The 13117-nt window shown below is 41.1% G+C and overlaps 2 protein-coding genes across 3 annotated transcripts in view; one reads left to right on the top strand and one right to left on the bottom strand.

Moving 5' to 3' along the window:
• LOC120093247 (60S ribosomal protein L29-like) overlaps window positions 1-13117 on the bottom strand; it is a 613897-nt gene that overhangs the window by 71163 nt on the left and 529617 nt on the right. The window lies entirely within an intron of this gene.
• The window catches only part of Zfp277 (zinc finger protein 277), a 129333-nt gene that overhangs the window by 81673 nt on the left and 34543 nt on the right, over window positions 1-13117 (top strand). For both annotated transcript variants that reach the window (NM_001399663.1, XM_039078131.2), the window contains exon 4: window positions 430-512. In NM_001399663.1, coding sequence (NP_001386592.1) covers window positions 430-512 — 83 coding nt within the window. The remainder of the gene's footprint in view (window positions 1-429; window positions 513-13117) is intronic.

The raw sequence follows: 13117 nt of genomic DNA, 5'->3' as shown, positions 1-13117 counted from the left end.
TTATATTGCTCTACTTAAATAAACCTACATCAGAACTGTATACCAGATACTAATGGACATGGTGTGTGTGTGTGTGTGTGTGTGTGTGTGTGTGTGTGTGTGTGTGTGTGTGTGTGTGTGTGTGTAAGCCACAAGCCAGTGTTGGTCTCTATGACTCTACCTAAGTTTTTGAGACATACTCTTTCACTGAGCCTGTAGCCACCAATTGGCATAATAGCTGGCCAGCAAACTCCAGGAATCCACCAACTCTGGGCTTTTAAATGAGTCTTGAGGATCCTGATTCAGATCCCCACCCCCAGCTCCTTGCCTACACAGTAAACACTGCTGACTGAGCCATCTCCACTATTTGGTATCCACGCATTTTTAAAGACATAAATACTCCTGAAAAAAATTCTCTTTTTTTCATTTATTTTTCTGCTCTCCCAACAGAAGAACAAGACAACTATTTTTTGTTGTGTGATGTATTACCAGAAGATAGAATCCTCAGAGAAGAGCTTCAAAAACAGAAACTGGTAAGAATTTATAGCATGAACAGTGCATTATAAGGACATAACACAAAAATCATTCTTGTTATCTTTTTTCACTTTTATTTAAGGGAATTTTAAAACATACACAGAATAAGAGACTGCAGGTACATGTCTTAAAATATTCAGTTGATTAAAGGCTAAAGTAGTAGAAATGCAGAGAGGACCCTTGTCTGTTTCCTAAGTTATTCCCAACATGAAAACAGAGTCTGTATGCTTCCTATAATTCTAGATTCTTGACCCTTGACACACACTGCAAAAAAAGAAGTGCCCTTAGCTAATCCAAATTAAATCGATCAACGTTTTATTTTTCTCCTTTTTAGTGTACTAGCATTTCCTTTATCCACTATGAATTAAGTTCATGGCTCCATCAACATAGAAGCCTTTCTTATTTTGTTTTATCCATAAGCAAGCAATTATGAAAACCTTAGATCTTTATTCTTTAGAATGATGATAGCACATAGAAAGCATGAAAATTCCATCTTTGTAAGTTAGTCATGCATTTTAACATGTTAATTAACATAAAATGTTGTTTACTATTTATGATTTAATCTTGACTGTTATTCGCAATCAGCTTCTTTTCCTTTAGCAGCTTCTTATAAGTCTTCCTTTTATATTTAGATCTGATTAAATACATCATGAAGAGATTGTGAATTTAATTATCTCTGCTACATTCTCAAGAAACCTAAAATGAAAATAAATCCTATAATACCTAGTTCTAGCATTTGAGAAAAATCCCTGAAGCATATTTTGTAAACATCCCTAGTAATTATTTTCCTAGTAGGTGAGATGACACTGTTGGATTTGGGTGACATATAAGAAAAAGGTTCTTTCTGTACCAGCCCAGTAAAGAAACAGGACTTCCCAAGTTCCCTTCACCTCCCATAACAGGGTCCTATGCACTTTGCCACCCAAGGCTAACTTACTGTCTTGTATGAATTTCATAATTATTTATAATAAATAAAATTCCTTTTCTTTCTTTTTGCTTACTGTGGCCTTGATCAGCCAAGAATGATCAAGCTAACACGTTTTTATACAAAAGTCCAACTCTGCCACTTAGGCCATAGCTCTCCCTCAGAGTACAGAATCTTCACTATATGTCTGAAGAGTGAGGTCCTGGAAAATATCTGCAGAATGTAGATCAACTCTTTAATATTACTATCCGGTCTGAAAGAGTGATAGGTTTGATGAAAGTAAGCATTATGGAAGCTTAAAAAGATGAAAATGTAAACTGCTGTCATGTGTAGGATCCCCGCTTTACACAATAATTACGCAAAGAACTGCAAAGTAGAGCTCACATCGTAAGAGTGTGCAGAAGAGAATCCACACACATATTCTTAGGAGCAGATAATGTAGAGCGGCTTTCAGGGTGGGAAGATTAATTGGAGCAACGCATGCAATAATACTTGGCTTGTGGAAGCACTTGGGAAGTATTCGCCAGCAACAATAACAATTCAGCAGTAGGCTGTAGAAAGGAGGCAAGCTGTAAAGACATCAACATCTATTTGGATCTGAGATTAAAGGTGTGTCTGGGAAACAGAATGGCTGAATTTGTCAGAACCGGGAGCAGCATGAGGCAAACTGATAAATGTAGATGGAGCGAAGGAACACTGGCTACATGATGAGAAAGACCATTAATGTGTCCTTACCTATCAGAGTGTCGTAAAAAGAAGATAGTAAAGTGGCTGTGTAAAAGGCCTTTTAACATTTTAACACTGTCAAGTTCTGGGAAAGAGCAAAACAGACTTGGAGCTACAGAAAGACACTTACAATTCCTGAGTGCCAGCCATATGCCAGGCCTTTCCATAAGTCTAACTGCACTGTGAGGTGATTCTGGAGGTAGATGAAAAATGCAGCTGTTGCTTTCTGCTGTGCCTTCCCAATACAGTCATTTGTTCAGCATCTCACACACTTGAACTGTGATTCCAGGCTTTGGAGCATCCCGGATGCTCACGGAGTTTGATAGTGCTGCATAAGAAAAAGGAGTCAGAGCGCTTGCCTAGCAAGTGCAAGGCCCTGGGTTCAGTCCCCAGCTCCGAAAGAAAAAGAAAAAAAAGAAAAAAAAAAGAAAAAGGAGTCAGGCTAGGATTGGAGATGGAAAATTTAGAGGTTTATGATTATCCAGCCACAGGGAATCGTGTCCAGAGAATTAACACAAAGTAAGAGACACAGGCCAAGCAGCAGGAAGACAGGTTGAATTTGCAGTCACCCGGTTTCCTTCTCCATTGTGTAGAAGCTCCAGGTTAGTGACTGGTCCTCTTTGAAGAGTTGGCAACAATTACAAGATATCTCTTGTGTACAAAGAGCTGTTTCCATCAATAGCATGTATTTCCAGGAAAAGGTCTAAAGCAATCAAATAAAACAACATTCAGCAAAATAATAACACACTATTTTTCTCTGGAAAATTAATAGATTTTTAAAAAAATACTGAATTGCCAAAAAATTAAAATAAAGGCACGTTTTCATACACTGGAACTCTCAGCAGCATTTATGCCCGTGGTCCATAAGAACCAAGAGCTCTATGGACCAGCTCTGAGATTCTGACCCTCAGAGTCAGTCCCCCACTCTACCACAGTTGCTTGTGCTTTCCCTCTTATTGCTATCATTCACATTTTATCAATAATTCCCTTTATTAATTAAAGTTTTGGGGTAGTTTCTGGAAAACATAACGTAAACCAACCGTGTTACAGTATGGAACATGGAGTCTGGCCTATACAAATGAATTCGGCCAGGTATCACCTCAGCTCCATGAGAAGAACCTCAGACAGAAGCAGTCACCATGTGGAGCTTGTGCTTCTGACTGCTTGCGTGCACATTGTTTTTAGCCGGAAAAACTGAAGAAAGCGTTGCGTTCACATGCCATGTTGCCGTTCACTCTCAGCTCTAAGTGACTCTGTTTATGTTTGTTTATTATATAGTTGGTCTTGTTGCTACTTTCAAAGATGGCATCTTGCTGTTAATTTTTTTTTTAAAGATGGGGTCTTGCTGTTTACCCCAGCCTAGTGTCAAACTTAAACCCTCTTACATTTGCCACCAGAGTGATAACCACGGTTCAGTGTCATCTTCTGCTTTCTTTCAAGAAAGGAACTGACCCTGTCTTTAAATGCCCTTCCATGGTCCTTGCTGGGCTGTTAAACTCATGTTGATGTTTTCCCCGTTTGAGTATGAAAATATGAGTAGCTTCGGGCTCATAAGCTCTAAATAGAGTTAAAGTCATGGCAGTAGATTTCAGGTTAGAACAATTTATCTCTTTTACTTTCTGTGAAACCCCTCCCACCCTGGTTGCTTACCATTTGTAGGGTTTTCGAGTTCCCAGTTCTCTTTGTGCAAGAGTTTGAGTCCCATTTGATACTTCTTTTGAAATTATTTTGTCTGTATTCTGAAGGAACTACAGAGTTGGAAGATTCCAGGGGATCTGAATGGCTTCCTGTAAAAGGCTTCCCCCAATCTTTGTTCCTCTATCTCTCATCTGTCTGGGTTGATGTCCTACAGCAGTTATTTCACCACTTTGTTTTAAATGATTAAATATTTCCCAAGGTCACCCCGATTCATGATGATGAGCACTGTGCTGAAGTCCCTCCTCTGGTGCCAATGGAGAGCAGGCAGGGCAAAAACGCCATCCCTTCATCCAGACTCCCTCCTGAGCCTGGGCCTAAACCTCCCTGAACCTTTTCCGCTGTCCTTTTCTGGCACAGTAAAACCACCATTCTTCTGGTCATCATTTTGGAAATTTCTAGAATCATTTTAACTCATTTGTTTTCTTCACTACCAGCCTTATATCTGTCCAGTGCCATGGGTTACAGAAAAGCCTCATATGCCTCCTCAGGGCTCTTGCACTCCTTTGCCTTGTCTGTAGTCCCTCTTCTATACCAATTAACATTGCTTCCAGACTTGCTAGTAAGAGTAACCACTCCACTTTCTTCTTTGAACTCTAGTATTAACTATGTATTCTGGAGCTTTGGGGCTGAATTTCCAGTGCCCTTTTTCAACTCTTCCTTCCCACTGCTGAACCTAGAAGTTTTAACTAATGTATGCGTATTCTGTGCTGGGCATTCTAGCTTCTGGCATAGCAGAGGAGGGAAGCAGCAGCATCCCTGCCCTTGTGGAGCTGTTGCTCAGGTGAAGTTCTAGCTAGTCTCACTTTACTTAGGTCTGTTGGATCTTTTCAGAACTCTAGATCGTCGACCAATAACACCAGCCCCATCTTTCTTCCTTAAATATATATCCTGGAGAACATTATTTAAATGTATACTGTGGTGGTTTGAATATGCATGGCCCAGGCAGTGGCACTATTAGGAGGTATGGCCTTATTGGAGGAAGTGTGTCACTGTAGAGGCGGGCTTTGAAACCCTCCTCCTAGCTGCCAGGAAGCCAGTCTTTTGTTTGCCTTTGGAACAAGATGTAGAACTCTCAACTCCTCCAGCGCCTTATCTACCTAGATCCAGCCATGATGATAATGGACTGAACCTCTGAACCTGTAAGCCAGGCCCAATTAAATGTCTGCCTTTAAGAGTTGCCTTGGTCATGATGTCTTTTCACAGCAATGGAAACCCTAACTAAGACATATACTTTCTGAATGTTTACCTGATGCCATCTGTTGAAATTGACAACTCCTAAGTTTTAATAACATGCTATTTTATTTACCTTTTCAATTATAATTAGTTCTCTGAAAGTCTGTTTTCTTGTGGCCAGGCATGGTTGCCTTTAGTCCCAGCATTTGGGAGGTAGAAGCAGATACATCTGAGTTCTAGACCCTCCTGGCCTACAGAGTGAGTTTGAGGACAGGACTACACAGAGAAAGCCTGCCTTAAAAACAAATCAACAAAAACAAACATCTGCCTTCCTTGATGGCTCAGGTGCTTCTGAACAGTTAGGACTATCAGTCAGTTCTCTAAGCCTGAGGGTGTTGACTTGACTAGTTCTACAAAGCCATGAATTTAAAAAGACATAGAAAGCGGCCAAAGATCACTGGATCATAATTTTTCACTTAAAGATAAAACACAAACCTTCTATCTATTAGCCTACAGGGGAAAATATGTGGCTTTCATAAGCTCCCAGTACAAGGGCATAGCTTCACTACATCAGGAGAAGGGGAATGTCCACTAACTGCAGAGAAGAGTTTTCCATATACCTTTGATTGTGAACCTTGCCGTTAACAGCTGAGCCATCTCTCTAGCCCAGGGAAAGGTTTTTCTAATCGCCATATAAATGACAGCTTGCGACAATGTTTATGACAACTATAAATAATTTATGAAATTTTTAACCTGCATAGCAATTTGATCCTCTAGAGAGAAAGTGTGTTTTGTTTTAATTCTATTTCGTGTATCTCAGCTCATTCCAGAATAAAGCATCAAAATGAAATTAAATGTCTCCCACCGAGATTTTTTCCCATGCTACCTTACTTTATAGATTTTGGAGATTTTTAGAAGATATTATTACTGCATATCAATCACCTTAAATTAAAATGTAAATACATCTCTAAACCTTTCTTATATGACGCCTGGCTTTATAGTATATTGTAAGCTTTTGTACTGCACTTGGAAAAAATGCTCCCCAAATAAGCATAAGGTGGCATCTTCTGGTGAGTAGAGCATGGTTATTAGCAGTTCAGCAGAGACCGAGTTAACTAACGTGAACGGCCATTGGATGAGTTTGACCTTTGATTTACTTATGATTTCATTGGTCAACAAATGTCCACAGAGCCTGAAAAATACTCAGTTGCATCCTAAAGTTTACCATTTTGAACTTGTTCTTCTGATACCTGAAATTTAAGTCATTTTCATATGTACATTTGCTGTATGGACTCAGGAAGGCAGTATTATTGTTGCTAGTTTGATAGTCAGAAGTGTTAGGGGATGTGTGCAGTCATGGCTCTTAGTGAGCCAATCGGAAGAGAAGCAACTCAAGCCATTTTCTAAACCCAAGTATCACATATTTTACCACTGCTCCAGGCCCTCTATCGAGTTTGCTCTCCATTCCTAGAGTTTGGTCTCATTCTTAAATTGCCATTTATTAGGAAAAAACATAAATATATATGCAAAGAAATAAAATGTGTTTTCATAGGGAATTTCTAAAAGAAAATATGATTTATTATTTTCCTGGGTCAGGAGTAGTAGAAATTATATTTCTTTGGACCTGAGCTTCTTATATTTTCTTTTAAAATTTGACTGTTTTCAGAGCCTCTCTATCCAATAGAGAAACATGAGGCTGTGGCTGAGCCAGCAGTTACCCAGAGAGTCGCATCTCAGGCAGATAGCACTACCATGGGGCAGGTCATGCTGATAGCTCCCTGGCATCTGTGGTCAGAAAGATGGGTATCATGGTCTGTCAAAGCTCCCTATTCAGTTTTTAAATTCTCTCTCTTCTTTCCTATGCTAGTTTTTTATATGTTTGTTAAAGATGGATAGTGGCTTTTTAACTTTCTCATATCTTTAACTCTTCTATTTTTCTGTTTTCCTACACATCTGCCTTTCTATGATGGGAGATGTTTCTTGTGGGTAGTTCATGGTTTTCTGTTTTACTTCTTTGCTTGGCAGTCAGGGATGACGTCTTTTTTTTTTTTTTTTTTTGGTTCTTTTTTTCGGAGCTGGGGACCGAACCCAGGGCCTTGCGCTTCCTAGGCAAGCGCTCTACCACTGAGCTAAATCCCCAACCCCAGGGATGACGTCTTACTATAGACTGAGCTGAGCTCACAAGTCCCCTCCACTCACCTGTCTTGTACTGGGCATGCACCAGCCTGGATCTAGTCTGTTTTTTGTTTGTTTGTTTTTTTTTTTTAATTAAAATTGCACCCTGGTGCATTGATTTTATTTTGGGAACTCAATCCAAGGCAGTTTCTCCTTAGTGGTGGCCCTCTCGCCCTGGACACACACACAGACTGGGGCCCCGCAGAATAGCTGGAACAGCAAGGGATGGGACAATCAAATATCCATTCATCAGAGGGCAGCCAAGTCTTCAGCTCTGCACAACTTGCTGGTGATCGGGTGACAAGTTTCAGAGTCAATAAGAGGCCACCACCAGCAGAGATGAAAATTGTCTACCAGTAATGGGGTAGAAAGTCCATGATTCTGAGGACCCTTCTGGGACCACCTCCCTTGGGGGTGGAGCTTCTCAATGGCTGGTGTGCCTTCTCCTTCCCAGAGCAGCACGGCCATCCAGCTGCATGCTCACTCCATCTACGATCACCCTTTGTTCCCCACAACTGGGCAGAGGTGAGCCTTGCCCTCTGACTGGAACATGTGTATAGGCCCCACTCTCTCACAAACATTAGCTAAATTTATATTCATATATATTATAGTTATATATTAAAAAGAGGAAAAAAAAAACTTTCCTGGAGAGAAACTCCTGAAGAACCCAAGTGGCTCAGGACGTTTGCTGTCCCCCCACCCACAAAAATTCTCTTATAAAATCTTCCAGTGCGATCTTGAAGAACCCCCCGCCCGCTTGCGTTTCCCCCCTCCCTGCCCTCTTCCATGTCCCCACAACCCTGGACTGCCCCCTTCTAGTCTGTTTTTTAATGTATTCTGCCTTTGTCCCTTTCTCGCTCTTCAAAAGCAGCCGATGAGTCTCACCATCCTGTGTAGTAAGCAGATGGCTATTGACTCTATCATTGCAGCTTCGGAAAGGGTGGGAGGAACCGACGCCTTTTAAGAAGGTGAAATATTAGTCACATCAAATCTCATGGATTTGGGGGAGTAAAACATCTAGCTAAGTTTCCCTTCGAAGGATGTGGGCATTTCTCAGAGGTACAGTGCTTGCCTGGCATGTGTGAAAGTATAGAGGCTCACTCCCCAGCCCTGATTTGGGGGAAGAAAGGATGGAATTTCTCAGCACTCTTTGCTCACTGACATGAACGCTCTTGTTTATTAAGATGCTTTGATTCCACTTCTGTCATAAAATGCTGAGAAAGGCAAGTTTTACTGTTTTTTTTTTTAAGAAAGAATACGATGCCTTTGAAAATCTTTACTTCATAGTTATATTAGTCAGGGTTCTCTAGAGTCACAGAACTTATGGAATGTCTCTATATTGAGGGAATTTATTGTGATGACTTACACTCTGTAGTCCAGTTAACCCAACAAGGGTCAACTGTGAATGGGAAGTCCAAAAATCTGGTAGTTGCTCAGTCCCACAAGGCAGTTGTTTCAGCTGGTCTGTACAAGTAGACGCCAACAAATGTGCTGGCAAGTTGGTGCTGGAGTGAGTGCCGCTTTTTCCAATGTCCTTATGTAGGCCGCCAGCAGAAGGCGTGGCCAGATTAAAGGAGGAAGTACTGCCTTGCCTAGCTCTGGGACTTGATTTGTCTCAGACTGACCTTGAACTCAGAGATCCCCTTGCCTCGGTCTCCTGGGATTAAAGGCGTATACTACCTTTCCTGGACCTAAGCTTTTCATGGCCACTATGCCTCAAGATTTCCATGCCAAGATCCAGGTCAGAAACTCGTGTCTTCCAACTTCATGATCTGGATCACAGGTGAGCCCTCCAATTCTGGATTATAGTTCATTCCAGACATAGTCAAGTTGACAACCAGGAATAGCCACTACAATAGTCCAATAGTCATGTCCATCTGTGCTGTGTTTTATGTATATTAAATACCTTTTATAAGAAATGTTGCTCAAATCATCAAATTCTTGCAGTTCTTCCTTTTGTGGTACCATTTAGCACCTTTGACACTTGAAAGGAATTCTTTTGTGGGAGTGGGGTTGTAGTTTTACTACTGAGTCAGATATTTAGGTAAGTGACAGATAAGCACCACTCCAAGAGCAGCTGCTGCCTTGTGCCAGCACACAACTGATTGATGGTCCATCTACCTTTAAACCTAAATTAGTGAAATCTACTGTGCACTTCTGATCCCCGCACACTGATATTGCACATAAGGACTGTGATAAGAAATAAGATGCTCAGAAATGGCAGAAATAGGATGAGCTGATGTTAGTAATCTACCTCAGTTTGAGTCGATTGGAAGCCAGTTTCAATAGTCTATATAATGCTCACCTCTTCAGATCCTAAAACCTGAAGAGTTAAAATGCAGACTCCCTGGGGACCTCAGAGCATCTGGTACTTGCCTCTCATGCTCCCTCACCATGCTATACCCAGTCTGTTTGTATGGTGTACTCCAGCCATCCTGGGTTTCTGTGCTACCCACACACTCCAGGCTCTTCCGAACTCTTTGCACTTACTGTTTGTCCTACTTGCTCTCCAAGAGGGAGGTTTTGGAGAAAATGGTATCTAAGCCAAGTGTCTAAAACAGCAATGCAGGCAGACAAGTATAAGTGCTTCAAGAAGACAAGGATGTAGACCGATTCGGAAAGTTCACTGAAATGATTTAAGAAAAAGAAGCCTTCAACAAATGATTAACTTTTATTATCAGCTATAATGTAGTGGAAAGTGGACACTTTCAATCGTATTGCTTGATTAATTTATTAGGAATTCTTGCTGGGTAAGGAAACTTATTGTAAAGTCAACATTATGGCCAAATAGAAGTTGTAGGCTACAGTGCTGTAACAAGAAACTTTTGATTAATCTCAGGAACTATTTTCCTCAATAAATGGCATTTATTTATTCAACCATCCAAATCAACCATTTTGATCAACAATCTAGCAACTCATCTTCTTTTCCATGTATTTTTTAAGTCCTTGTGTAATAAGAGAAGGGAAATGGGAATGGGTTCAAGCAAGCATCTCTGTCCCTCTCAGCAGTATCAGCTGGGTTAGCTCTCTTCACTCCCTGAGACAAGTTTTCATTTAATTATTCAATGTCTGATGAGGGAATTGTTTGGGTTTTTATTTAGCTTGTTCATCAATATGACCAAATACCTGAGAGAAAAATTCAAATGAGGAAAACTTAATTTTGGCTCATAGAGTCAGAGGTGTCAGTGAGTTTGTAAACTTTTGGCTGTACCTGGGCCTGAGACAAGGTTGACCATCATGGCAATGGTTTAAAATGGAGGAGGAGGAAGCTGTTCACCTCAGGATACAGGAAGGGGCCAGGTTGAAGATGCCATGAGAGCCTACCCCTGGGAAGCCTACTCTCAGAAAGCCCCAGCACCTGAAGCTTCTATAGTTCCCAGAATAGCAGTACCATTTGGGGAGTAAGCCTTCTGTGCATGAGCCTTTCAGGGCACAGCACATCCAAACTACAGGATTTTCTACCCTGGACTTCCCGCTTTACAGTCATGTATTCTCTAGTATGAGCCATGTATCGTGCTCACATGTGGAGGTCAGAGGGTAACTTGGAAGTTGGTTCCTCCTTACACCATATGGTTTCCCGGGATTGAACTCGGGTCGCCAGGCTTGGTGGCAGGCCCCTTTACTTGATGAGCCATCTCACCAGTCCTCTCTCTGAACTTTCATTATGGCTAAATATTCAAGAAAAGCCTAGCATTCCTTTTTTGCTCTTGTTGTTCTTTTTAAGATGTATTTGTTTTTATTCTATGTGTATGATTGTTACTCGTGTATCATGTGTACCACATGCATGTTTGGTGCTCATGAAGACATCAGATGGTACTGGACCCCTGGAATGGAGTACAGTCCTGAGCTTCCATGTGGCTGCTGGGGACCCACTTTCCTCTTGTAGCTCTGTAGTGGTCCCGATACAAACACAGAAAATGTCACCTGGACCTTTTCTGGTCCGTGGACATACTAGAGGAGCCAATGCTCCCTAACCCACCCTGCCCACTTCCATTCGGTCGTCACCCATACAGTGGACAAACTGATTTTCTACCTTTGAAAAGAAAAGGCCTTCATTTAGAAGTATTTTAAAGATATAATTTTTAAATAATAGATTTATTTAAAACAAATAATATGTATAATTTTCTTGAACATTCCAAGAAGTATATAATCAAAGTTGTTTGTCAAACTACAGATCAGTTCTTTCCAGCCTGTTTTGTGTGTGGCTCCTACTCCACAAAACATTATTGTACATTCAGTACCTCCCCTGCCTGAGCAGTAGCAGACCCGTGTTCTGTATTGCTTTTGTCTTCCAATATCATAGACTTTCTGCTTTAGATGCCAGAGAACAGTGCAGGAAGCCAACTAGATTGAGGCCTTTTCACTAGCAGAAGGCTTTTCTTCACATCCTTCCACACCCCCAGCACTTAGAGGGAAATGGTGAAAACGTAGGTGAACATGTGCAAGGGTGGCACTACTCTGTGTCTTAGACTCCCATCTGGTAACATCCATGAGCATTCAGGACAGTGGGAGCCTCAGGAGACTGAAGTCACCTTGTTCTGGTCCAAGTTTCCACACAGAGTCACTCCTTCTTTTTACAGTGGTGCTTAAGTGCCAGCAGATGCCACCGAAGGGAGTTTGTCATTTGATGCACTTGGAAGCACTTGTGCAAACACCACCTTCTGTAGAAGTCTTGGGTGGCTCTTGCAGCCAGTAGTAGACTAGACATTTACAACTAAGTATTGTAAGAATACCTCAATGTTTGAGGAGCATATATTGTATACAAATATATTGTTAATCTGTAAGTACTGTCTTAATTCCTACATGACCTGTATACTATAACTAATTTAATACTTATATTTTCATATGAAAATTAGATATGGAATTTTTGAGTACTTATTATTTTAGTTACTTTTTGAACTAAGAAATAAGTGTGTGTGTGTGTGTGTGTGTGTGTGTGTGTGTGTGTGTGTGTGTGTGTGTATTCCTTTTTTCCTAGCCTGTTTCTTCCTTGTTACTGTATTTGTTCATGTTTGGTGCATAAAACTGAGTAAAATGACAAAGTTCTGAATTTCATCAAGATGTATATACTTAGTGTGGCACCATACAGCACTTTGAAATGCCTCATGTTTATGAACATAAATAGCAATAAGTGATTTTAAAAAAAGAAGAAAGCAAGAATTCATTAAAATTTCAGCCATTCCTTTTACTCCCATGTGGGGCCAAAAATGAAATGGTCCCTGGTTCTCATCTCCTAGGGACAGACTCATCACCTTTGTAGTTCAGTGTGTTTACTTGCCTTATGGAATCTACTTTTTTGGAATCAAAACTAGTCAGATCTTTTTGGTTTTGTTGAGTTGGGTAGGGGTGGAGTGGGGTGGGGTGGGTTGTTTTTTGTTTGTGGTGAGTCATTTTGTTTTATGTTGTTTTTGCCTGATTTGAAGAGACTTTCTCTCCAGTCTTCCCTCATCCTACAGAAATGAGATAAGTGGTCACCCTGACCCTACTTCAGAGCTTTCACTGTCCCTTGAGAGGTGTTATCCTCCAGGTTGTGTGCATTCGTGTGCGTGTGCGTGTGCGTGTGCGTGTGTGAGAGAGAGAGAGAGAGAGAGAGAGAGAGAGAGAGAGAGAGAGAGAGAGAATGAGAATACCGTGTCTGTCCGACCAGGAAATCTTCCTTGAGGATTGGTCAGAGTACAATGAGTGATTAAATCACTGACCACACCCAAGAGTCATGTGACTCACCCCCAACCCACTAATCACACAGTTGGTTTTTCTGGCTTAGCCAGCCAGCCATCATCCTGAAACATCTGCTTAGCATAAGTAATCAACTGTAATCAGAGGGGCCCACTGAGTAAAAGAGTAACTCAGCCAGGGGAAATTCAAAGTGTTTATAAATTGCCTCCAAGAACAGAGGGCAACGACCAC

This window comes from Rattus norvegicus, chromosome 6, assembly GCF_036323735.1.
Source record: "Rattus norvegicus strain BN/NHsdMcwi chromosome 6, GRCr8, whole genome shotgun sequence".
NCBI classification, from domain to species: Eukaryota; Metazoa; Chordata; class Mammalia; order Rodentia; family Muridae; genus Rattus; species Rattus norvegicus.
The sequence above is the reverse complement of the archived record's forward strand: the minus strand, read 5'-3'. Positions and strand labels throughout refer to the sequence as shown.